Source organism: Bombus huntii, chromosome 8 (genome assembly GCF_024542735.1).
Source record: "Bombus huntii isolate Logan2020A chromosome 8, iyBomHunt1.1, whole genome shotgun sequence".
Lineage (NCBI taxonomy): Eukaryota > Metazoa > Arthropoda > Insecta > Hymenoptera > Apidae > Bombus > Bombus huntii.
This window is the reverse complement of record NC_066245.1, coordinates 8,845,801-8,871,893: the sequence shown is the minus strand read 5'-3', so window position 1 is coordinate 8,871,893 and position 26,093 is coordinate 8,845,801. Positions and strand designations below refer to the sequence as shown.

Below are 26,093 nucleotides of genomic sequence, written 5' to 3'. Positions count from 1 at the left end.
TTGTGATATTATTTTTAATATTCATACTTCTCTTTTAATATTCTCTTTAAATTCTTAACGTATAATCGTAAATTGAACTTTCAAGTATTTATTGTATAAATTTATTTTCCAAATTATTTTAATACGTAACGCAAGTACTTTATTATATTAAAATAATTCTAATCATTTCAACAATATATCTCGGTTTAAGCGCAGCATATCCGATAAATCACGTAGAATTCAGGTACAGGATTCTTTTCTTTACTATATCTTAGTAACTTTATTTAGAATTCAGTAACCGTTCGCAGCATGTTCAGGTAAACTAGCGAAGATTTCAACACCTAAAAATAATAAACTTTATTATTCGTTAAAAATTTCATTTTCAGTTCGAGATCACGTACAACGCCAAAAGTGTTCATCGATAGAACGAGTATTTTTCCAGCCGTGAGTTTCAGAGGGTATTTCGATATGGCGAGCACCAGAACGATGTCACGAGCTTTTCTCCCAGGTAGATTGTACCATTCTATATCGTACAAAGCGGTCGCGATTTCGCTACCCTGGTACAACACTCATATCTATTATGCCAATGGTTAATTATCCAATGGTTAAGTGTCTATGTTGAAACATGGAGTGAATAATGAGGCGAAAAACTGTATGAATGAATCACGTCTTGAGTATATACTTTTTATAAATACCTGCCCAAGAAGAAGCTCTCCTACGTAACAATATATCAGTATATTAAAGGTGAAAGAAGTTAAAAGGATGATATACGTTGAGATCGCGACTGAATCGCTAGTCTCCCATTCCTAAAATATATTGCTTTATAATTGTTGTTTTAAACGCATATACTGTTTTTTGGTATTTGAAATTATACATATGTTATGATACATATACGTGTAATATTAATTACATAATAATTTATACATAGCTATACATATACGAGATTACGTTAATAATATTTGTTATTTGATATATATAGAATAATAATTTGCGTTACTTTTACCATCATACAGTAATATTCGAGTAAGCATATTAACAAGGTGGACAGCATTACTTCTATCAAGAATAATCCTTGTAATGCAGTTTCAATGTTTTTCGTAAATCTGCAATGTCATAGTTATTTCTCGAGCAATATAATAATATGTAATTAAAGGGGAAAGTCGTATAAGTGTACCTTTTTCTAGAAATGAATTAAGCACAGAAAACGATGTATAGAAGATTTTTTTTTAATGAATTTTAATGATATGCTTTAATGTTTGAGGGCACAAAGATTTTTCTATCAAACTTCGCTCAAAATTTTCTTTCCTTTCTTTTCTTAATTATTTAACTGCTTTACCTCAGAATCTCCACGTGTTCACTCACGATAACCGCCAAATGATCCTCGATCCCATTTTTCAACGCCTTCCCATCCTTCCTCAGGTTCTCCAGCCTCAACGTTTGTATCTTAATCTGTCCACAGGCGTGCGTAGTAAAAATCGCCGTCAAACTATATGCAGCCATCGTGATATTACCTGTGACCAGAACGTAAACACAGTGCATACAATACACGATTTCATACGTGGGGCTTTCTTGAATATCGAAAAATGCCTCGTAGCCAGGATAGGTGAGCGGCCTGATCGTTATGTTCTCATTAATCTTCTTCTTCGATAATAATGGCATAATAGTGTGATAAGACAGACCACCGGTATACATAAATGCCGCACATAAAGTGATCAGATTTCTGCCCATGGTCACGTATCGAACCATGATTGCACGATGATCTTTGTCTTGCAGCATCTTCCAATTTTTCTTTACATGTTTGACACAACGACCGAGTTCTGAACTTTTTACGCCAAGGTAACCGTACTTAAACAGTGCAGTTACACAAAATGCTAATGGACCCAAGAATTTGATTTTCATGTTCATGTCTTTTTCATAGAACAAGATATAATAACCGAATGGCACGATGACAAATTGCAAGATTGAACAGCAAATTATGATTAACAACACAGACACTATTTTCTCGAATTTGTTCACGTGATCGTGCAGGAAAAAGTAGATGCCTAAAGGCTTCAAGATCCAATGACAAAATTGGAATGTGTGATATATGTCGCTTTTGTAATGGCTATTTTGTAGATGATCGTTGACATCGCTGGAGGATCGCATGTTGACGCTTTCGGCGCACAGCGTCGACTAAACTCACTGAACGATGCTCACAACGATACTGAAAGGGATATATATTGGGACGCAAGCGCAAAACTGAATGAATGAAACTTTATTTCATAATCGATAGGTATTACGCGTATTGCAGTCACATGTTACTCCTGGCTGGCTTGTGTTTGGGTTTCCACTGTGGGGACTCGTCTCTATAGCGATATGTGGTCAATAGTTCTTGTCATTTTGCTTAACCTTGTTGTTTTTCTTGGGTCTCTATGATCGAAAATTATATTTCTATACTGATAGCTTCTAAATATATAGTTTTAGAGTCTTATTATTTTTTTTATGTCACGCTTCTTATGAATAAACTATTTCTCAGTTTGAGAAGGAGATACCTGGAAGGATGTAAATGCGAGAAAGAAAGAAGAACAACAGGATTAATGTACTTTTAGTGCAATTGTAAAATTTTGAAACAAATTTTTGTGAAGTACTATTTCTATCAATTGAGTTTTCGTGAAATTGATCGTTTAAGAAGTACGGATGTGAAGCATATAAAAAAATACTTTTGAATAATATAACGCATATTTCTCCATGTTCAATGTAACGTCATTTGGTATCTGTGACGCACATATATACGAGGTAAAAGAAATGCTTATTTATATATTCAACTTTACATAAATATGTTTGAATAAAAAATCTACTAAGTTTATTATCTAAATATATCTTTCTTACATGTGCAGTCTATATCATGGTCGTTTGACGAAGCATATTGAAATAGGTGAAAACAGTTTTTATTATCTGTAATTGCAAAGGATATTTCTTGAGAATTAATAATATTATTTTTTAAGAATTAAGAGAATTAAAAGGACATACATTACCAAAAGTGTACACGGACATGGTAATTATCTTTCCAGCTGTTATTTTAACTTCCATATGAGATCGTGAAATGATCATAATTATACTAAGGATATTTTTATCAGGCAACTGATACCAGTTCGTCATGTAAACCATGTCACCAACTTTCTGGCACTATCAGCAACATAACCGGTAACTCAATCAATCATGCAGATAATTATGTTTAAGATTGTCGCTTAAGTTGCCTGTTTATTACCTGTTCCTTGAGTACTTCACCGATATAACATATTAAGAAAATGTTGAAAGTCATAGATAGAAATACCATAACATATATGATCATAGCCTGAACATTATGTTCAGACCATTCCTAAGGAAAATATAAATATTTTTAATTGGATCGACCATCTCTATTGTCTACGTTGATAAGTATTACAGTTCTTTTCTTTTTTGCCTCAATTTGTAAAACTTAAACAAAATTTTATATTATCATATTTGTTATTGTAGAGAACATATTTTTTAATATCATGTAATCATTATCAGATTGTAGTGGCAATAGTAAATAAAATGTATAAAAGTCTCTTTGTGGAATTGAGGCAGTAGTATCGATGAATATATAGTCAGACAAATTACTCTTAATAAGGAAATATACAAAAAAGTTACAAGTTCTCAGGACAGAAGCAAAATTTCAATGATTAACGAACATTGGATATTTATCAATAATAACAATGATGAATGATAAACGATAATGGACATATTTGATGATTACTGAATAAAAGATATAATTCAATAATTATTGTTGGAAATAATGAAAGTTTCGTTTTATAATTCTCTTATCGACACCTAGGGATAAAATAAAATAGGGATAAAATCTTTCCATCTTTCTTCGTTCTCCTCTAATTTATTTCAGAAATTTTGCCTCTGGTCGGTAGATCCATAAAATTACCATATATGTATATATTTGTTATTATATCAGCATACCGCAAGTATATAATAGCAGGGCATGCACATACCCAGCATACACTTGAACATTTCCATGAAGCATATTGGACTCATTATACGTTCAATACGTGCTATCAAACTGAATTTAATATTACATTAGGTAAATTTATTAAAATATCAGGATAAAATAAAATATTACCTTAGAACTCTCAGATGATGTTCAACGATTACACCGATTTTGTTAATATGGGCTTGCTTATTCTGTTGCTTGGTCTGATTTGTGAATTCGTCGACCCACGTCACCATTATGTTCAACTGACCAAGAGCGTGGCTTGCAAATACGGTAGCAAGACTAAAAGAACCTGCAGCGCCCGAACTCACTACAAGTGCTGACAGGAATTGTGTACCGAGGATTATGTCGTGTGTCGGATTAGTCTGAACTGCGAATTTATATGCCGGGCAAGGTAAAGTATATATGTCCATGGTTTCGTTGCCGACTTTGATGGTCCGTCTAAACGCACCCAATACAATGCAAGTATAAATCATGGTGCCCTGCATGAAACCTGCGCAAAATCCAGCAACGTAACGACCGAGTTTCGCGTTCTTCCACATCTCATACCGATCCTGCACCCTCGTTATAATTTTCCAATCGGATCGCACGCGTTCTATGCAATAATTAATATCTTCTTGACGTAACAACAGCACAGCATAATTGAACCCATCGACACACCAGTGGCTTAAAGGACCAAGTGTCTTGAGTTTCAAGTAAATATCTTCTTTTACGAGAATTATATGAAGAAAACCAGGGACTATTGTGAACAATACGATGCACCAACAGATCACGATTGAAATTTGCGCTAAGATCTTTTCGCGTCTCGTGGTAGAAGGTGAGTTGGGCCAAGCTCCCATTGGTTGTAAATACCATCGGCTCAACTGTACGCTGTATTCACCGAGATTACCATACTTTTTTTTAGCTGCAATCAGCTCGTCTGCCATTGTATTCCCTGACCGAAGTTCCGAATGCAACTGAACCGGGGGAACAATAGTTCGCGTTGCTTATTGCTTGCGCATACTTTGTCAAAGGATTCGCGCCGATCGATTCGTTTAGTGACCTGCTGCAACTTTTTGCTGTAAACGAATCTCAATACGCTTCAAGTTGTTGATAGCAGTTTTATGAGTCGAGCAATATTGGGGGAATGGAGCGGAGAAGGACTTGTACATTCGCAGAGGAGACATTTTAAGTGTGAAATATGATTTAGAAATCTGAAATGTATCAGATCATTTCGGTGCACAAGTTGGTAGGTGAATGTGTAAAGTTTGGAATAATTCTGCTCAAATAATCATTCTAAATTTTAATTATTATAGTTTTGCTATCATAAGAAATATGTAGATGTAACATTAGTTTATAGAAGAATGTGTTTTCAAGTAGTGATAGTACAGTATATTAAGTATATTGAGTATATTGAGATGACGGCTGTAACATGCGTAGTCAGTAACGATTTTAATATCTGTAACAGAAGACATTCGATTGAAGTACATTGCACCATGATTGATAGATACTTGTGCGTAAGTGCGTATTAGCTACAATGAAGTTTTAGAATTGCGCATGTGCTAACAGCATGGTATATGGCAAATCAGATTCGAGAAGCTTACTGTCTGTGCAGTTGAAATCTCCTTATAACCACCTGTTGATTCAATCCGTAGCAAGGTATGTATGTGCATTTATACAATCCAGTGAAATTTCTAGAAATGTTTTTACGAATGAATATAAATATATTTGATATTGTTTGAATAAGTAAAAAATAACTAATCCATACTAATCAGTAATAATTTCAAAAGCTATTCTAGAGTAAAATAATAATCATTTCACATGAACTTCCAATAGTATTAATTTTTCAGGAATGTTGTCCAATAATTAATTGTTTACAAATATGATTAGATATAATTATAATTTTATCAACCATCTCGATGACATTTATGCTATAATATGTTCTTTTTTACAGACACTGCACACCTCACAAGCACACATTTAATCATCATAAAAGGCGAAAGAAATATTTTTTGTACCTTCAAGTTATTTCAACAGAAAAATGATAAACTTTATTGTCTAAGTAGATATACGTTAAAGATATGTGCAGCTTACGTCATCGTCGTCTGACATAGCATATTTAGATACGCAAAAACTGTCTTTACTATCTGCAATCACACGTGACTCCATGAATATTTTTGAATATTCCATGAATATTTATTTTTCCATATATATTTATTCTTTCAAAATTAACAAAATTGAGAACACGTACATTAGCGAATGTTAATACGGACATGTCAATGATCTTTCCCGCAGTTATTTTAACTTCCATGCTAGACCGAGAAATGATCATAATCAGATTTATGATATCTTGGTCAGGCAAATGATGCCAGTCTGCCATATAAACCATGTCTCCAACCTTTTTACACTATTAGCATTTGAGTCAATGAGTTTAAAGTATTAGATTATGTTACCGTACGTTCATTACCTTTTCCATTATTATTTCACCGATGTAACATACTAAAAAAATGTTGCAAGTCATAGATATAATTATCATAACATATGCAGCTATGTTCTGAATATTATGTTCAGACCATTCCTGAGGAAAAGTAAATATTTCCAATTAGATTCAACAACTATAATGTTCAGACGAATTTTATAGCATTTTTATTGTTTTAATTCGGGGAGCATATATTAATCAGATTTAAGTATTTGTAAAAACATTAGACATTATTCTTTTGAATTTTCAACATAAAAACGTACGAAACTTATTATATTGAAGGCCCACGGAGCGAAAGCAAATTTTCAAACAATTTAACACAAACTATGTTTAAATTTAATAAATATATCCAATGATTAATAATTAATTAATAATTAATAATTACTTAATAATTAATTTATAAACTCAAAGATTCTTGGCTGTGACAATAAAAGTCTCACTTGATAATTGCTTTTTTCATTTCATGGTAGAAATTTTGTTTCCAATCAGTGGTCCTATAGAATTACCATACACATTTCTTAATATGTTTAGCATACCGCAAGAATGTAATAGCTAGGCATGCACATACCCAGCATACATTTGAACATTTCCATGAAGCATATTGGACTCATAATACGTTCGATACGTGCGATCAAACTGCATTTCAAAATACATTAGTCAAATTCATTAAATTATCAAAATAAGAATATAAAAACAAGTATTACCTTAGAGCTCTCAAATGATGTTCCACGATTACGCCTATTTTATTGGCTCGAGCATTACTATTTTGATCTTTCGAATGCTGATTCACGAACTCGTTGATCCAAGTTACCATTATGTTTAACTGACCAAGAGCATGGCTTGCGAATACTGTAGCAAGACTAAACGCGCCAGCGGCGCTTGATGTTGCGATAAATGCTGATAAAAATTGTGTACCAAGAATGATGTCGTGTCCTGGATTAGTTTGAACTGGAAGTTTATACGCTGGGCAAGGTAAAGTATATACGAGGATGGTCTCATTTCTGACTTCGATGGTTCGTTTAAATGCTCCTAATACAAGGCAAGTGCAAAAGACGCTCCCGTGCATGAAAGCGGCGCAGAAACACGCGATGTAGCGACCGAGTTTTGCATTCTTTAACATTACTCGTTGGTCTTCCAATCTTGTTATAGTCTTCCAGTCGGTTCTTATATGTTTTATGCAATAATGTATGTCACCTTGGCGTAGCAACAACACAGCGTAATTGAATCCTCCGACACACCAATGACTAAGCGGACCAAACATTTTTAGTTTGAGGTAAAGGTCTTCTTTCTCGAGCAGGATGTTTAATACTCCAGGAATTATAGTGAACAATGAAAAGCACCAACAAATTACATTCAAAATCCATGACATGAATTTTTCACGGTTAGTAGTAGAATTTGAGAAGGGCCAAGCGCCTATTGGTTTTAAGATCCATCGGTTCACCTGTATGCTGTACTCGCTAAGACTACCAAATTTTCTTTCAACCGTTACAGGGTCGTCTGCCATTGTGTTCACTCAGCAATGTCACCGTTGCAACTGAATCGAGGGGGAAAGTACTCTGTGTTACCCAATGTGCGCGCATACTTTGCCAAAGGATTCGCGCCGATCGATTCTGTCAGTTGCTGTTTACCGCTTTTTGTGGCGGTAAATTAATCTACGTGCGATTCAAATTGTTGACACTTGTCGTACGAATTCGACAATGTACACGCAATAGAGAACGAGTTACATTTTTATAAAAAATATGTGTTAAAAAGTCTTACTACAGAAATTAGTGGGTGAAGGTAAATATCTTCTTTAAATAATTGGTCTGCTTGGAATATATTATACTGGAGTTAGTAGATACTGTCCGTGTATGAAATATATATTTGAGTGCACGACCGTCAAGTTGATTCTTCAATTATTTATGTAGCGAGATACAGACAAATATTATTGCAAGTTACTATATTTTTCATTATTTTAGTACGGCATTTTTATTGCACTAAATATCTCTTTTATTGTTCTTGAATTAATATGAGGTAACACCCAAATGACAAGCGATTCGAAATGCCAAATGGTCATGTTGTCGCGTACAATGTATTTATTCGAAAGAATATTTCAGGAAATAGCATGGAAATACTTTTAAGATTTCAAAATTTTTACTTTACAGTGATTTACAAATTTTCATTTATCTAGGCATTTATTATACTTAAAAATGAATCCAATTATCTAAAATATAGACTTTCAAATCAGTAGAACTTGGAAACACATTTTTTCCGATAACTACTTTAGATTTTAATAAGAAAGTGCGAAAGCAAATATAATACGATTTCGTTTTTTCATGTAGTGAGAGTACGAAGCAGACTCAAATATGCGAATGCGGACTTTAATACCTGTAGCGGAGAAAATTCTACAAGAATGCGGATTATATAATTCAAAATAATCAACGAATAGATAAATATACGCTGCTTACGCTGCAGAAACTGGCTAACGATAATTCGACGAGCTTTCCCGCTGTTAATTTCGTGGAAGAGTTTGCAACAGCGAATATTAAAATCAGTCCTAGTGCTTTCTTTTGTGGCAAACGATACCAATCGATCATATAGGCCGATAGACTAATGTTCCTACACTACAATATCGAAATTACAGTATTTTATTAGAATTTCATTTATATTTCAGGTAAAATAATACCAAACGATAACTTTCAAAATAAGTAAATTACCTGTTCAGATAAAATTTCCCCAATGTAACACAGGATGAAAATATTGAACGTAAATGATATGAGCAATGTACAATAAGTCAATGTTCCTATAGTTTCACTTTGCTCCCATTCCTAGAAAATTGACAACAAAACATGACAAATGTAATTTAATATATCGATACAGTACAACTCCGTTTATATAAACCCTACTTATTTGAGCAAAAATTTAGTTAGTAATTGTAAATTAGTAAATGTAAATTTAGTCAATTAAATGAATTTCGGTTGTTTGAATCTGTTAATGTGAACATGGATTCCTATTAGGTAAACCAAAGATTAAAGCTGGTGAAGAGATACGTGTGGCCCTCATGATATGAATTTTAATTATATAAGGTATTTGTTAATGTTGTGAAAATTATGCGTAATTATACAAGTTCGTATAAATGGAGTTCTACTGTACTTTAATATCTTTATCAGCATCACTTCACTACCGTGAGTAAATAATATCCAAGGAAACAAATATTCATCGTACAGCCTATTAGTTCCACGAAACATATCTCGTTAAGAAGGTCTTCTATCTGAGATATAAAACTAAAAATTGTTTGCAAATTATACGTTTACATAATCTATACGACCTACATAAACATTGAAACATTTTTTACCCTAGTATGTGTAAATGATGTTCCACAATATCACCTAATCCTTGTTCATGAATGTTCAAGTCCTTTCCTTCTTCCAGACTACCGACGAGTCTTTGAAGCTTTCTCACGAGGATTCCGAACTGTCCGCAGACGTGCATGACGAATACAGCAGCCAAGCTGCAAGCACCCACAGTTACCGAATATATCACAAATCCAGCCAAACATTGCATGAACTGCACGATTTCAAACGAAGGACTAGTCCGTGGATCCAGTAGACCGCGGTAAATAGGAAACGCTTGTGACCTCACGGTTTCGTTGTCGATGATTTCCGTGCGTTTGGTGCATAGTGGCATCACGGTGGTATAGAAAAATCCGCCAGAATACATGAAGCCAGCGCAAAAGATCGCCAAAGATCTCCCAATTCTTGCATTCTCTTTCATAATTTCTCTGTCTTCTTGTCGCAGTTGCGCATGAATACGATCCCAGTCTGAGCGAATATTCTCGATACATTTTCCAATCTTGGCACCACGAGAGACGAGGATGTAATATTTAATCGCAGCCATCACGCAGAAACTGAGCGGACCGATCATTTTGATCTTGGTATCGAGATCGCCTGTTTTGTCGAGAACAGTGCAGAGAGCGCAAGGTACCAGGAGAAAACTTATTAGAAAGGAGCTAATCAAGGTGAGGATGATGGAATTGATCTTTTCTGTTGTTGTGATACACAGGGAGAGAGGCCAGACTCCGATTGACTTGAGTAACCAACGATTTATCTGGACACTATACATCCAATCTTTGTCCCATGAATGGGCTGATGGATTTACAAGGACGACCATGCTTTATGGGATGATATTAACGAGTCGAAAGTGCGCGCACAACTGAAGCAATGATGAACGGTGATACATCGATTACTGAAGCTTTCGACATCGCGCATGTGCTAATTTCGTCGGCTTTCTCTCAACAAACCTGATGCGAGCAGCTTGCCAGTGCAGAACTTACCTCCTAACCACTAGTTGATTCGATCCGCGAGGAGGTGTGTATGTATGCACGGCAAAGCCATAAGTGCGAACGTATGGTATTAGAAATGTTTCTCCCATGAATTCTATGTAATTTTTATGTACGATATTTTAATAGAATTGAAGCGGTTACAATACGTTTTTCGTAAATGCTATCATTCTTTTTTTCTGTATCTTACCTCCTATTGTCGCATCACGTTTGTGATCTGAACCACAGTTATATTATATTTATACAGTATATTGCATTTGTGATAAAGTTTAGTTTTCAATTAGTTTCAGTTGTATGTGTTACAGTAATCGCGTGAGTTAGTCACTGTGCGTAAGATAAGGATCGGATGACGGAGGATAATTTGGACTTTTTCGCAGGATGGGATAGCTGATCAGAGGTATGTTTTCATCACCGATCATTTTGACCACACGATAGGAATAGGTACACGCGAAGTATCGGTAGGGTTAATGTTAAATAATTGGTCTGGTTCGAATATATTATATTGGAGATAGTAGATATTGTCCGTGTATGAAATATATATTTGAGTGCACGACTGTCAAGTTGATTCTTCAATTACTTATGTGGCGAGACACAGCCAAATGTTATTGCAAATTACTATATTTTTCATTATTTTAGTGCGGCATTTTTATTGCACTAAATATCTCTTTTATTGTTCTTGAATTAATATGAGGTAACTCCCAAATAATAAGCCATTCGAAATGCCAAATGGTCATGTTGAAGCGTACAATGTATTTATTCGAAAGAATATTTCAGGAAATAGCATGGAAATACTTTTAAGATTTCAAAATTTTTACTTTACAGTGATTTACAAATTTTCATTTATCTAAGCATTTATCATACTTAAAAATGAATCCATTTCTCTAAAATATAGACTTTCAAATCAGTAGAACTTGGAAACACTTTTTGTCCGATAACTACTTTAAATTTTAATAAGAAGATACTAAAGCAAATATAATATGATTTCGTATTTTCATATAGTGAGAGTACGAAGCAGACTCAAATATGCGAATGCGGACTTTAACACCTGTAGCGGAGAAAATTCTACAAGAATGCGGATTATATAATTCAAAATAATCAACGAATAGATACATATACGCTACTTACGCTGCAGAAACTGGCTAACGATAATTCGACGATTTTTCCAGCTGTTAATTTCGTGGAAGAGTCTGCAACGGCGAATATTAAAATCAGTCCTAGTGCTTTCTTTTGTGGCAAACGATACCAATCGATCATATAGGCCGATAGACTAATGTTCCTACACTACAATATTGAAATTACAGTATTTTATTAGAATTTCATTTATATTTTAGGTAAAATAATACCAAACGATAACTTTCAAAATAAGTAAATTACCTGTTCAGATAAAATTTCCCCAATGTAACACAGGATGAAAATATTGAACGTAAATGATATGAGCAATGTGCAATAAGTCAATGTTCCTATAGTGTCATTTTGCTCCCATTCCTAGAAAATTGACAACAAAACATGACAAGTGTAATTCGATATATCGATACAGTACAACGCCGTTTATATAAACTCTACTTATCTGAGCAAAAATTTAGTCAGTATTCAATTAAATGAATTTCGGTTGTTTGAATTTGCTAATGTGAACATGGATTCCTATTAGGTAAACCAAAGATCAAAGCTGGTGAAGAGATACGTGTGGCCCTCATGATATGAATTTCAATTATATAAGGTACTTGTCGATGTTGTCAAAATTATGCGTAATTATACAAGTTCGTATAAATGAAGTTCTACTGTATTTTAATATCTTTATTAGCATCACTTCATTACCGTGAGTAAATGATATGCAAGGAAACAAATATTCACCGTACAGCCTATTAGTTCCACGAAACATATCTCGTTAAGAAGGTCCTCTATCTGAGATATAAAGCTAAAAATTGTTTGCTAATTATACGTTTACATAGTCTATATGATCTACATAAACATTGAAACACTTTTTACCCTAGTATGTGTAAATGATGTTCCACAATATCGCCTAATCGTTGTTCATGGACGTTCGAGTTCTTTTCTTCTTTCAGACTACCGACGAGTCTTTGAAGCATTTTCACGAGGATTCCAAACTGTCCGCAGACGTGCATGACGAATACAGCAGCCAAGCTGCAAGCACCGACGGTTACTGAATATATCACAAACCCAGCCAAACATTGCATGAGCTGCACGATTTCAAACGAGGGACTTGTCCGTGGATCCAGAAGACCGCGGTAAATGGGAAACGCTTGTGTCCTCACGGTTTCGTTGTCGATGATTTCCGTGCGTTTGGAGCATAGTGGCATTACGGTGGTATAGAAAAATCCGCCAGAATACATGAAGCCAGCGCAAAAGATCGCCAAAGATCTCCCAATTCTTGCATTCTCTTTCATAATTTCTCTGTCTTCTTGTCGCAGTTGCGCATGAATACGATCCCAATCTGAGCGAATATTCTCGATACATTTAGCGATCATGACACCACGAGAGGCGAGGATGTAATATTTAATCGCAGCCATCACGCAGAAGCTGAGCACACCGATCATTTTGATCTTGGCTTCGGGATCGTCTGTTTTGACAAGAATAGTGCAGAGAGCGCAAGGTATCAGGAGGAAACTTATTAGAAAGGAGCTAATGAAGGTGAGAATGATGGAATTGCTCTTTTCTGTTGTTGTGATACACAGGGAGATAGGCCAGACTCCGATTGATTTGAGTAACCAACGATTTATCTGGACGCTATACATCCAATCTTTGTCCCATGAATGGGTAGATGGATTTACAAGGCCGACCATGCTGCATGGAATGATATTAACGAGTCGAAAGTGCATTCACAACTGAAGGGATGATGAGTGGTGTACATCGATTACTGAAGCTTTCGACATCGCGCATGTGCTAACTTCGTCGGCTTTCTCGCAACAAATATGATTCGAGCAGCTTGCCAGTGTAGAACTTACCTCCTAACCACTAGTTGATTCGATCCGCGATGAGGTGTGTATGTGTGCACGACAAAGCCATAAGTGCGAACGTATGGATTAGAAATATTTTTCCCATGAGTTTTATGTAATTTTTATGTGCGATATTTCTGTTACAATACGTTTTTCGTAAATGCATTCTTTTTTTCTGTATCTTATCTCCAATTGTTGTATCACGTTTGTGATCTGAACCACAGTTATATTATATTATACAGTATATTGAATTTGTGATAAAGTTTAGTTTTCAATTAGTTTCAGTTGTATATGTTACAGTAATCGCTTGAGTTAGAATGGTGGAGGATAATTTGAACTTTTTCGCAGGATGGGAAAGCTGATCAGAGGTATGTTTTAAAAATTTGGAGCATGATTTGCAGACGTGATACGTGTCAGACGATCTCATGCTAGTGAGTGTGAAGGTATATTACATATTCTACTTTTTAGTAATTTTACTGATATTCGAATTAGCGTTTAAATGTTATACCGAGGTTCATGGACATTGACTACAGCGGAATTATTCATTATGCGATGACGAAGGGAAAGCAACCCTTATTTTCTGTTTTTAACGAGTTTTTCTGCGCTTACGTGTTTTTTTATTTTGACAAAATTTCTTATGTTTATAGAAGATACCAAAGATATACACGATTTTCCGTCTTATATCATATATAAACTAAGATATTTCCTACGATGTTAAAAACCTGTTTACTTGTTAAAACAAAAGTAAGATTACAGGACAGAAGGAATAAATTATCTTTATCCATGAACTCTCGTATAGCATTACTAATACTTACATTAAATATTTAATAATTACATAATAATTTAAACCATAAGGTTTAAGTTTGATGTAACAATTATGTATTAATATGTATAATAGTGCGTTATAACTTTTCAAAAGGATAGACAAATTTGACAGATTGTCATATATATTTATGTACATATATATGACATTGTCACATGTATTGTCTTGTTTATATAAAAATAATAAGCAATATCTTTAATACTCCTTATATTTTAAATTTTACAAGTTTACGCATCAACAGATCAAAAATGTACTGTATTATGTGGCTTGGCGCAACAGGTTGAAATATGCGCAAGCAGTTTTTATTACCTGAAATAGTATCAGATTTTTCAACAATTGGTGAACATAGATAAATGTAAATAAACTGATAACTTACATTACCGAAGGTGAATATGGACATATGAACTAGCTTACCAGCAGTGATTTTAATCATCATGCTGGATCTTAAGATTATCTGGATCAAATTAAGTATATCCTTGTAAGGTAAGTAGTACCAGTTTGTCATATAAACCACTTCTCCAACCTTTTCGCACTATTGAAAATTTTCTCGGTAAATGTTGATTATAATTGGGAACAATTTATGTTACCTATATGTTCGTTACCTGTTCTTTTAGTGTCTCACCGATATAACATACGACAAAAATGTTAAAAGTCATGGAAAAAAGTATTATTAGATATGCAGGCATATACTGAATATCATGTTCTTTCCATTCCTAAAGAAAATATAATATATTTTTAATTAAATTAACTACCTTTTATTCAGTGAATTTGAAAGCAATATTGTTTAAAGAAAGGCAAAAATTTTGAAGAAAACATATCACCAGATTGGCTAAAAGTATCAACATAACGTTATTAGATATAGGAAGCTGGTAATTCAAAGTAATTTGTTTTAATTCAAAATAAAAGTTTTACTCAAAATAAAAATTGCAATATCAAAATAAGTATCGTTTAGAAAATACGTATCTATGTATAATAAATTGCTATTAGGGAGCATACTTGAATGAGTACATAAACGTATATTTTTCTCTCTAAAATAAAATAGGTCTTTTAAGAACGTACCGTAAGGATATAATATCCAATCATGCACATATTCATCGTACACTTGAACAGTTCCATGAAGCATATTTCATTCATCACATCTTCGATACCTGCTATAAAACTGCATTCAATATGTACTTACAGTATGTTACGAATAATCACCAAAATAACGCAATAAATATTCTTCGATAAATCTTACCTCAGAACTCTGAGATGATGTTCAACGATCTCGCCAATTTCATTCAGTCCAACGTTTCTACTATGATCCTTCGATCGATTCACATATTCCTTGATCCATATCATGAGAACAGTCAGTTGGCCATACGCGTGGGCTGCAAATACAGCAGCCATGCCAACTGCGCCAACTGCGCTTGAATTTGCGATAAATCCAGACACAAATTGCGAAGCAAGTATGATTTCATATGTTGGACTAACGTCAATTGAAATTAAACTTTTATAGAAACCGCAGGGTAACAGACGTATAATTCTCGTTTCATTTCCTATCTCGATGATTTTCGTGGCGAAAGCCGCCATCGTACAGTGTGACAAGACACCAACTTGCATGAAAGCAGTGCAGAAAACAGTAGTATAGCGGCCAATCCTCGCATAACGCATCATTACTTGTTGATCCTTCTGCCTAGTTACGATTTTCCAGTCATTTTGTATATGTTCTATACAAACACGCATCTCTCTGCTTCGTAACAACAAGGTGCTATAATTAATGCCACCGATAAGCCAATGACTGAAAGGGCCAAGTATCTTCAGTTTCATGCGAATATTTTCATCTTCCAGAATGAGGTGGAGTAAACAGGGGATTATGGTGAACAACACGAAGAAGTAACAGAGAAAGATTAAAACAAAGCAAATAGTTCTTTCTAGCCTCGAAGTGGATGCAGATAGAGGCCAAACCCCGATTGGTTTGAGGAACCATCGATTTAATTGCAAACTGTAATCGCTAAGGCTATACAAATTTTCCTCGATTCTTACAGATTCTGTCATCGTGGTCACCCGACAAAGTTATGAGATCTACTGAATCGAATGTTTGATATGAATGGAGTCGGTGCATCAGAGTGCACAACACTTGCATAAAGTTTTGAGTGATTCTACGACGATCGATTTGTCTGGACAGTTTTTACAACTTGCACGGTGCACGCGACTGTGTATGCTTGAAAGTTACCGAAAGCTATCGTGGGAACGCACAACGTGGACATACATATTGTTGGTTTTACGACAGATTATGTTGGGTTTAGTTGATATATGATTGAATTGATGAAGTCATTGGTGCAGTACTTTGCGAGATGTGAAATGTTCTAGATTTTACCATTCTAGAAATTAGTTTTTTGGGATATGCAACGAAGGTAAATGTTTGTTTTATTTTCATTGTTGTAAGTTCTTGGTATGTTAGAGTTCATTGATCTTTTGATCAGGTCAATGTTGTTTAAAGGACCTCCATATTTTGAAGCTCGAGTGTTTCATTACTGAGCATATACAGTTATATGATTTCAAAATATTGCATTGGTATCACATATACAGGATGGTTGGTAACTGGTGGTACAAGCGGAAAGGGGGTGATTCTACGCAAAAAAAGAAGTCGAAAATATAGAACAAAAATTTTTTTTTAATTTCCTTTTTAAATTTTTTAAAAATCTACAGTGAGACCCGTTATAACGAGACGTGATAAAGTGCACGCGTACCGGGCGAAAATTCAAAGTCGATTTTCTCGAAAACAAAGCCTCAAACGAAAAATTTTTATTCTATATTTTCGACTTCTTTTTTCACGTAGAATCACCCCCTTTCCGCTTGTACCACCAGTTACCAACCACCCTGTATATTTTGATATTGTCTGTAAGATAGACAGGTAAATTTTAACGAACGAAACGAATGAAAAATGGTGACTGGAGAAGAAAAGAGTACTCAGGCGCCATGATAGTAAATACATTTCAATATTATTAGCAATACTAATTAGCAATTTTATAATTTTTCCATATTACTATATTGTAACATGAAAAATTTCCAACTTGTCTTGATTTAATATTCGAGGATATTCGTACAAAAATGTCATGCGATATATTTGCAAATTTTTATGTTTAAAATCTTACAATTTTATGCATAGGTTTTACCAGCGGTGCATATCGTCATGTCACTTGACGCAACAGATTCAAATAGGCGAACGCAGTTTTCATTACCTGGAATACCGATCATTTCCATATGGATTGAATACCTTACAACGACAGAGATATGTAAATGCATGACTTACATCACCGAATGTATTTATGGACATGTGAGTTATTTTCCCAGCTGTGATTTTAATTGCAGAATTGGATCTTGTGATGATCAGAATCAAATCAAATATGTCTTTGTTAGGTAAATAATACCACTTTGTCATATATACTACATCGCCAAATTTTTTGCTCTGTTAGAGATTTGGAACGTCGATTACACTTCGAATTAATTATACTTAAGTTATCAGATTATTTTATCTGTTACCTGTTCCGTCAATATATCACCTATATAACATACTGTAAAAATATTGAAACTCATGGACGCCATTATCATGAAATACGTAGTCAGATTCCGAATATCATGTTCGGCCCATTCCTGAAAAAACGAGTATTTTACTACTAATTGAATCAACTACCTACGTCCTATGGATTATGGAATTCGAAAAGTCCCAAAGTAAAAGAATCGTAATTAAAATTATTGCAATATTCAAATACAAGTTACTTGAATTAATAAAAAAAGTGTAGCGGCACTCGACAGTAAACTTTCTAACGGTTTCTGTCCCGTGACTCGCTATACAAAGACCCTATCCTTCGGACAAGACGATTGCCAAATCTAACCTAACCTAAGCACCCGCTATAAACCTTAGGATTTCCCTAACTAAGGTTCTTCAAACGAGTAAATAGTCTTTGTTTTAACATTCCCTAAGGTTTATTACATACTACAGAAGGATACGGGAAATATGGTTTTTCTCACGTACGATGCTTCCCGCTAGCAACTTTCTCTCGAGGGCGGTTAGCCTTTCTCAACCATCGACTTAGAGATCAACCAATTAACAGCAACGTCCATTTCCCTCACTTTTCTAACGAAGATTTTCCTCGACGAATCCGATGATCTCGTATTCTTAGACACAGCCTCTGAGACACTTTTCTTCTACAGTGTCATCGTGACAGAAAGTCAGTCGAGTCTAGAGTCGATAGTCGCTAGTCAGCAGTCGAATCGTTAACCGACAGTCGATAGTTGAGCAATCATCATCCGAACTAGCTTCGCGCACTCTGAATCGCTATCGTAACGTAAGAAGTCGAACTTGTATCCGCGAAGCGCAAACAGCTATTTGTTAACAAATATATTGTTAACCAATCACAAGTGATTCTTCAGCACCTATCACGATCTAACCTCAAAAGTATCACAAAGTAAAAGAAATTTTGGGCCATTTGAGCGTTTAAATAAATTATAGTTACCATAGAAACACATAAAAGTAAGCACATGTTATATTTTTTATCTTTACGTACCGTAAGAATGTAATATCCGAGCATGGATATATCAAGCTTGCTTTTTAACAATTCCATGAAGCAGAATTGTGTCAATACGTTTTCGATACCTGCTATCAAACTGCAATCGATGTGCACATGAAAAACTCCGCACTAAAATCCCGACAAAAATTGCAGAAATATATCTTACCTGAGAATTCTGAGATGATGTTCAACGATCTCACCTATTTCGTTGAACTCAACACTTTTTTTCTGATCTTCCGATCGATTCACAAATTCGTTGATCCATCTCATCAGGACAGTCAGTTGACCATAGGCGTGAGCTGTGAATACAGCACCAATGCTGATAATGGCAACGGCGCTCGAATTTACAATAAATCCAGATATAAATTGCGTGGCGAGGACAATTTCGTTCATTGGACTGCTATCAACGGGAATTAAATTCTTATACGCAGCACAAGGTAACATGCGAATAATTCTGGTTTCGTTGGCGATCTCGATGGTTTGAGTGGCGAACGCTGTCACCACGCAATATGTCAAGACGCCACCTTGCATGAAAGTAGCACAAAAAGCCGCGATAAAGCGGCCAATCCTCGCGTATTTCATCATCACTTGTGAATCTTCCGGTCTCGTTATTATCTTCCAATCAGTTTGCACGTGATGTATGCAATCACGAATCTCGTTGCTTCGTAGCAATAAATTGGTGTAATTGATGCCTCCGATAAACCAATGACTGAGCGGACCAAACACCTTCAATTTCATGTAAATACTTTCATCTTCCAGAACAAAGTGGAATATGCAAGGGATCACGGTAAACAATATAAAGCCATAACAGAGAGCGATTAAAATAAACGAAATGATTCTCTCGCGTCTCGACGTTGATGTGGACGCAGGCCAGGCACCTATTGATATTAGTAGCCATCGATTAAACTGCAAACTGTAATCCCCCAGACTATCAAAAGTTTTTTCTACTACCGCAGACTTATTCGTCATCGTGTCCACTAAAGTTGTGGGGACGACTGAATCGGATATTTTTCATGAAACGAGTAAATGCATCAGGTTGTATAACGCTTGCGCATTGTTCACCGAACGATTGTAAGCGGGTCGATTCGTGTAGTCAGTCTCTGCAACCAGTTGCAGCGGTACACGCAAATGTGAAGGTTTAGAAGTTGTTGACAACCATTTGGTGAAGTGGAAGCCTCTGTACGGTTTAGTGGATCTATTATATTTAAAATATGGGAAGATCTATGGAATTCTTGGTGGAGTGTTTGGAAATACAAACGATTTCACTAAATTTTTTAAATACTAAACACGATTTGCACAGGTAATTCAGAAAATGCTATGATATAATTAGAGATTAGTGTAATAAAGATTATGAGTTGACAGAGTTGACTATATTAGGGTCATTTTTTGAACAACAATCGGCGGAAAATTGATATCCACTTTCGAAGATGGTCAGAATGGATGGTCAGAAGATGGATACAGTATCTATGCATATTTATGTACTGTGATTTACTTATTCTAAATAATGGAAAATCATATACGTTTTGTTTTATTTGTTTAATATTCCAATTCTTTTTCCTACAGCTAGAATAAACATTTGTTTCGTGATATAAGTTGGGATTATTTTTCAGTATATTTTAGCAAAGGTGTATAAGAAATATCTCATGCATAAAAGTTACACGAATACAAACAATATTGTCAACAATATTATTGCCAGTATCTATATTTAGAATCGTAAAAACTTGTGCAGTATAAACTATACTTTAAGATTATATTTTATTACGTCACTTGACGTAACAGGTTCAGATACGTGAAAGCAGTTTTTATAACCTGGAATAACAATGATTTCATGAGGATAAATATGTAGATAATGTGTACAGTAGAACTTCATTCATTGAAACGAAATTTTACTGTCTGATTAAACGAACTTCCATCGTCTGATTTCACTTATAGGAACGAAAATTTCTATCATTCGAATAAGAGATCATCGACAGTCAAATTTTATATTTTAACTCTTTAATAAATTCAGATAGATGGTGTTCCAGCATAAACGGAAATATCAAGTAGGCTTACAGTACTGAACGTTTGAATGGACATATGAATTATCTTCCCTGCGGTGATTTCAACGACCACACTCGACCGCATAATGATTAAAATCAACTCAAGGATTCTCTTTTCGGTTAAGTAGTACCAATTTGCCATATACACTACGTCACCAACTTTTCTGCTCTGTTAAAAATTCATTTGGTTAATATTCATTATGGCTTTGATCTATTACATTATTTATATTTTTATTATATGTTATATTATTATTATTTTTATTATATATTTCAGTACCTGTTCTGTCAATGTTTCACCGATATAACATATTACAAAAATGTTGAAACAGATTGAAGCCAGAAGCATGGAATAGGTGGTCAAAATTTGAATATCGCTATCAGACCATTCCTAAAATATGTAAAGAGAATGCAACGATCGTACACAGAAAGGATTTAATAATAAAATAAATTTTATAGTTGATTACTTTAATAAGTCCTCTTTAGTTTAATATATTATAATGAGAAATATCAGTGATTAATATATACCGTAACAATGTAATAGCTGAGCATACACATATGCAGGGTGGATCTAAGCACTTCCAAGAAGAATATTCGATTTACCGTCTCCTCGATACTCGATACAAAACTGTAATTGGAACATAGGAAAATTACAAAAATACAAACAAGAACATATAAGAACGATATAAAACAGAATACCTCAGCGTTCTCAGATGACGTTCCACGATAATCCCTATGTTCTCAAATGGTGCTATTTTCTCTTTTCTCGATTCATTTACAAATTCTGTGATCCATGTCATAACAACATTCAACTGGCCACACGCGTGAGCAATTAGAACAACCGTTATACTGAGAATCCCTAGTGTACTAGAGCTTACGATGAACCCAGTTAAAAATTGCATACAGAGAATAATCTCATTCGTAGGACTTTCATTGATATCTATCAATTCTTTGTATATCACGTATGGCAACTGGTGCACGATTCTCGTTTCATTACCTACTTGGATTACCTCTGTGCTCAACGCTGTCATGAAACAATAACAAAAAACACCACCTTGCATGAAGGCCGCTGTTGAAGCCGTCACATAGCGACCAAATTTCGCGCTCTTCAGCATCACTTGTTGATCCTTTTCCCTCTTCACTGTTCTCCAATCTGTTTGCATATGCTCGACGCAATGTCGTATATCTTTACCTCGTAATAACAGAGTAGTATAATTGATGCTACCAACGCACAAATAACTCACAGGTCCAATCAGCCTTAGTTTAATACGAAAACTTTCATTTTCCAGGATTATGTGGAGTAAACAGGGGATTATAGTGCAGATTAAAATGATATAGCAGATGACGATTAAAACGAAGGACATGATTCTTTCGAGTCTCGAAGTAGAGGGAAAAGAAGGCCACGCACCGATCGGTTTTAGGAACCAGCGATTTAATTGAAGACTGTAGTCGCTACGGCCATCAAAGTCGATCTTTATAGCCACAGTTTTGTTCGTCATAGTGGTAACTCATCGACGCTGTAAAAACAACTGAATCGAGAATAGCCTGCACCGCGTGTGCCAGTGAACCAGGATTTCTTAACGCTTGCGCAGCTTTCTCAGAATTATAAATTGTACATGCCGATCGATTTGTCTAGTCAGTCTCTGTGCCACTTGTTGAAGCAGTGTAAGTTACTGAATACGTTTAAAAGTTGTCGACAGTTCAAAAGATGTTGCGTGACGTAGATGATGCATACGCAAGGAGAATTATTCGTGCGTGTTATTACTCTATTACACTAAATGAATATAATAGCATGATTGATTTTTAAGTAAATTTCATTATCATGTGGAGATAAAAATTCGCTTAGTTTGGCTCTTCGCTTTATCAGCACAAAATAAAACACTCAATTTTCGTGACAACGATGGGGAACTTTTCCAGGAAGGGGTTAATGGAGTATTCGAAAATTACAAATAATCTCATGGATGGAATTGCTATTTTTTAATACTAAGTGCTGAAGGTCAATTTTTGGTTGTGTTTTACATTATTCGAAGAGTACTACAAATAAAAATAAGAATTAATGTAACAAATAGATTGCGCATATTTATGTAAATTCATATTTTCATTACATCTATTATACATGTATATTCGTATATCGATTATATAAGCCGATATCATCTTTTACGAAAACGAGTGCATATACAGGGTGGTTGGTAACTGGTGGTACAAGCGGAAAGGGGGTGATTCTACGCAAAAAAAGAAGTCGAAAATATAGAAAAAAATTTTTCGTTTGAGACTTTGTTTTCGAGAAAATCGACTTTGAATTTTCGCTCGGTACGCGTGCACTTTACCACGTCTCGTTACGATGGATCTCACTATAGATCGTTGTCTCGATGGAAAAATTAAAAAAAATAAAAAAATAAAAAAAATTTTTATTCTATATTTTCGACTTCTTTTTTCGCGTAGAACCACCCCCTTTCCGCTTGTACCACCAGTTACCAACCACCCTGTATAATGATGATACGACCAGAAATTGTAAACCGTATGAATTGTTGCTGATTCTTCTACTTAGAGTTTTCGAAATTAGAGTTTCGAAAGGCAATTTTACTTCCATATTCATACTTACTGTATCATGATTCGATTTTATTTCACATTTCTCTATAGTTTCACGATTGACGTTTTCTAATTTTGATTGTTCAAATTAAAAAGCAATTCTGATTACGGTTGAAATTCACAATTTCTGACATCAATTTTTAACATAAAAATTATATACAATATACGTAGGTATATTTCATTCTTTATATATAAAATTTTTTAAAACGCTTTATACTTTTTCTAGGATTCCATTTTATCTCGTCATTTGCTGTAACATATTCAAATACGCGAAACCTGTTTTTAATACCTGAAACGGTAGAATACTCGAATGAATAGACAACACGAGCATAAGTGCAAGTATCGAATTAACTTACATTACCGAACGTATAAACGGACATCTGAATGAATTTTCCTGCAGTCAAATGGACAACCGTACTCGATCGCGCGATGATCAAAATCAAGTCTAGGATTACTTTATTGGGTAAATAATACCAGTTTGTCATATAAACCACTTCACCAACTTTTTGGCACTGTTAAGAATTTGTTCGATTACTTATGATCACGATTTTGATTTTTAACATTTATACTATTTCAAATTAATATTCATATCGCTTGACATTAATATTTTAATATCAAAACTACAAACGACTGAAGCATGAAACCTTTTAACAAAGGAGCCCAAATGAAAGATATACAAAGAAATCATTCAAATTATCAAAATCATAGTCTTGCAAATCTATACATTTACTATACAAGATTATGAATTATTCATTTTAGTTACTAGTGGTTACTAGTGGTAGTTTTAATGTTAACGACTCTCAAATACCTGCTCCGTTAATATTTCACTGATATAACATATCACGAAAATGTCAAAACAAATTGAAATGAGCATCATAAAATACGTAATCAAATTCTGAATATCCTGGTCAGCCCATTCCTAGAAATGAAAATGAAACAATAATATGCAAAAATGGATTCTCGAAAGAAATAAATTAGTAATAATAATAAAAATACATTTGACAAGTACCGAAAGAATGTAATAGCCAATTACGCAAATATCCATCGTGGATCTGAACATCTCGACAAAATATATTTTGAACATCACATCCTCGATACACGATATAAAACTGCAATTAACACATAATGTAGTCGCGAAGATCACTCCTACAAAGCCAACAAGAAAAGAAATAAAAAAGTACACCTTACTTCAATGTCCTCAGGTGTCGTTCCACGATCATTCCAATTTCGATAAAATTGCCAGTTTTCGTCCTTTCTCTGGCCTTATTAACAAATTCAGTGATCCATACCATAATTACGTTCAATTGACCGCACGAGTGTGCAGCTAGCACAGCTGACAGACCAAAAATCCCACTTGTACTAGAATTTGCGATAACAGTGGACCACAATTGCAAGAGAAGCATAATTTCGTTTGTTAGACTATCATCGACGTTCACCAGATTCTTGTATACTGCACAAGGTAACAAGTGTAAGACCCTCGTCTCGTTTCCAACTTGCATCTCCACTGTACTTAATGCTGCCGCAAAAAAAAAGCATAAGACGCTACCATGCACGAAAATGACGGAAAAACCCGCTATGTAGCGGCCTAATTTCGCGTTCTTCAGCATCACGTTTTTATCCTCCTCTCTGGTCACTGTTCGCCAGTCAGCTTCTATATGTTCTATGCACTGTCGTATATTTTTGCCATGTGTTAACAAAGCTGTGTAATTAATGCCGCTGAAGATCCAATGGCTCACATAACCGAACATCTTCAATTTGAAGTTAAAGCTTTCGTCTCCTAGAATCATTAGCAGTAAACTAGGAATCACAGTGAGAATCACAATGCTTAAGCAAACGATGTTTAAAATAAACGAAACGATCTTTTCGAGTCTTGTCGTGGAAGAAGACGATGGCCAAGCGCCGATTGATTGTAGGAACCATCGATTCAGTTGAAGACTGTAATCGCTGTTGCTGTCACTTTCTACGATCACTGCTTCGGTCATCATCGCGGAATGAAGCCGTTGTTAGAAATCAAGCATTTACATATACAGGATGTCTGTAGAAGTTCAACGCTTGCGCGGGTTTTTTATGTTCTTGTTCGACTGATCGATTTGTCTAGTCGGTAGAATTTTTTTAGAATACTGCAAAGTTATATACGCATGGAAATTGTCAGCTGCAATTGTGTGAAATGGTTGATGTAGATGCAATGAATCATTCTTGTTTCTAACTTTCAGGGTGTATGTTTAGAAATATTTTTAGTAGCAGATGGATACGTAATCGTGTTATGTGCTAGGAAGTTGTAGTTGAAGTTGATGTTTTAATTTGTGCTTATGATTATGATAAATTTCATGATGAGTGATATAATTATTTGAGATTATTTATTTTTATATTTTTCTAAAATCTA

At 34.7% G+C, this 26,093-nt stretch overlaps 9 protein-coding genes across 9 annotated transcripts; all 9 read right to left on the bottom strand.

Moving 5' to 3' along the window:
• Nucleotides 1-72: 72 nt before the first annotated feature.
• On the bottom strand, nt 73-2,154 carry LOC126868223 (odorant receptor 4-like). The gene is made up of 4 exons (XM_050623477.1): nt 1,316-2,154; nt 983-1,082; nt 675-785; nt 73-536 (listed from the first exon to the last, which is right to left on the bottom strand). The coding sequence occupies exons 1-4, from the start codon at nt 2,122-2,124 to the stop codon at nt 321-323; spliced, it is 1,236 nt and encodes a 411-aa protein (XP_050479434.1). The 5' UTR covers nt 2,125-2,154; the 3' UTR covers nt 73-320.
• Nucleotides 2,155-2,856: 702 nt separating this feature from the next.
• On the bottom strand, nt 2,857-5,143 carry LOC126868222 (odorant receptor 4-like). Its single transcript, XM_050623476.1, has 5 exons — nt 4,109-5,143; nt 3,949-4,048; nt 3,227-3,337; nt 2,989-3,144; nt 2,857-2,913 (listed from the first exon to the last, which is right to left on the bottom strand). Exons 1-5 carry the CDS (start codon nt 4,903-4,905, stop codon nt 2,857-2,859), a joined length of 1,221 nt encoding a protein of 406 aa, XP_050479433.1. The 5' UTR covers nt 4,906-5,143.
• An 844-nt stretch (nt 5,144-5,987) lies between these two features.
• On the bottom strand, nt 5,988-7,959 carry LOC126868224 (uncharacterized). The gene is made up of 4 exons (XM_050623478.1): nt 7,142-7,959; nt 6,974-7,073; nt 6,426-6,536; nt 5,988-6,365 (listed from the first exon to the last, which is right to left on the bottom strand). The coding sequence occupies exons 1-4, from the start codon at nt 7,939-7,941 to the stop codon at nt 6,102-6,104; spliced, it is 1,275 nt and encodes a 424-aa protein (XP_050479435.1). The 5' UTR covers nt 7,942-7,959; the 3' UTR covers nt 5,988-6,101.
• A 741-nt stretch (nt 7,960-8,700) lies between these two features.
• Nucleotides 8,701-10,833, bottom strand: LOC126868964 (odorant receptor 67a-like). The gene is made up of 5 exons (XM_050624993.1): nt 9,772-10,833; nt 9,601-9,700; nt 9,134-9,244; nt 8,885-9,040; nt 8,701-8,804 (listed from the first exon to the last, which is right to left on the bottom strand). The coding sequence occupies exons 1-5, from the start codon at nt 10,584-10,586 to the stop codon at nt 8,751-8,753; spliced, it is 1,236 nt and encodes a 411-aa protein (XP_050480950.1). The 5' UTR covers nt 10,587-10,833; the 3' UTR covers nt 8,701-8,750.
• Nucleotides 10,834-11,746: 913 nt separating this feature from the next.
• LOC126868395 (odorant receptor 83a-like) lies at nt 11,747-13,710 on the bottom strand. Its single transcript, XM_050623755.1, has 5 exons — nt 12,742-13,710; nt 12,571-12,670; nt 12,130-12,240; nt 11,881-12,036; nt 11,747-11,800 (listed from the first exon to the last, which is right to left on the bottom strand). Exons 1-5 carry the CDS (start codon nt 13,590-13,592, stop codon nt 11,747-11,749), a joined length of 1,272 nt encoding a protein of 423 aa, XP_050479712.1. The 5' UTR covers nt 13,593-13,710.
• Nucleotides 13,711-14,606: 896 nt separating this feature from the next.
• On the bottom strand, nt 14,607-16,908 carry LOC126868781 (uncharacterized). Its single transcript, XM_050624593.1, has 4 exons — nt 15,770-16,908; nt 15,592-15,691; nt 15,135-15,245; nt 14,607-15,064 (listed from the first exon to the last, which is right to left on the bottom strand). The coding sequence occupies exons 1-4, from the start codon at nt 16,567-16,569 to the stop codon at nt 14,738-14,740; spliced, it is 1,338 nt and encodes a 445-aa protein (XP_050480550.1). The 5' UTR covers nt 16,570-16,908; the 3' UTR covers nt 14,607-14,737.
• A 592-nt stretch (nt 16,909-17,500) lies between these two features.
• On the bottom strand, nt 17,501-20,920 carry LOC126869025 (odorant receptor 4-like). Its single transcript, XM_050625121.1, has 5 exons — nt 19,252-20,920; nt 19,083-19,182; nt 18,058-18,168; nt 17,828-17,983; nt 17,501-17,756 (listed from the first exon to the last, which is right to left on the bottom strand). Exons 1-5 carry the CDS (start codon nt 20,052-20,054, stop codon nt 17,706-17,708), a joined length of 1,221 nt encoding a protein of 406 aa, XP_050481078.1. The 5' UTR covers nt 20,055-20,920; the 3' UTR covers nt 17,501-17,705.
• A 166-nt stretch (nt 20,921-21,086) lies between these two features.
• On the bottom strand, nt 21,087-22,871 carry LOC126868394 (uncharacterized). Its single transcript, XM_050623754.1, has 3 exons — nt 21,784-22,871; nt 21,402-21,512; nt 21,087-21,296 (listed from the first exon to the last, which is right to left on the bottom strand). Exons 1-3 carry the CDS (start codon nt 22,618-22,620, stop codon nt 21,090-21,092), a joined length of 1,155 nt encoding a protein of 384 aa, XP_050479711.1. The 5' UTR covers nt 22,621-22,871; the 3' UTR covers nt 21,087-21,089.
• Nucleotides 22,872-23,365: 494 nt separating this feature from the next.
• On the bottom strand, nt 23,366-25,884 carry LOC126869030 (odorant receptor 85c-like). Its single transcript, XM_050625127.1, has 5 exons — nt 24,899-25,884; nt 24,720-24,819; nt 24,519-24,629; nt 24,067-24,222; nt 23,366-23,999 (listed from the first exon to the last, which is right to left on the bottom strand). Exons 1-5 carry the CDS (start codon nt 25,693-25,695, stop codon nt 23,946-23,948), a joined length of 1,218 nt encoding a protein of 405 aa, XP_050481084.1. The 5' UTR covers nt 25,696-25,884; the 3' UTR covers nt 23,366-23,945.
• Between the last annotated feature and the right edge of the window lie 209 nt (nt 25,885-26,093).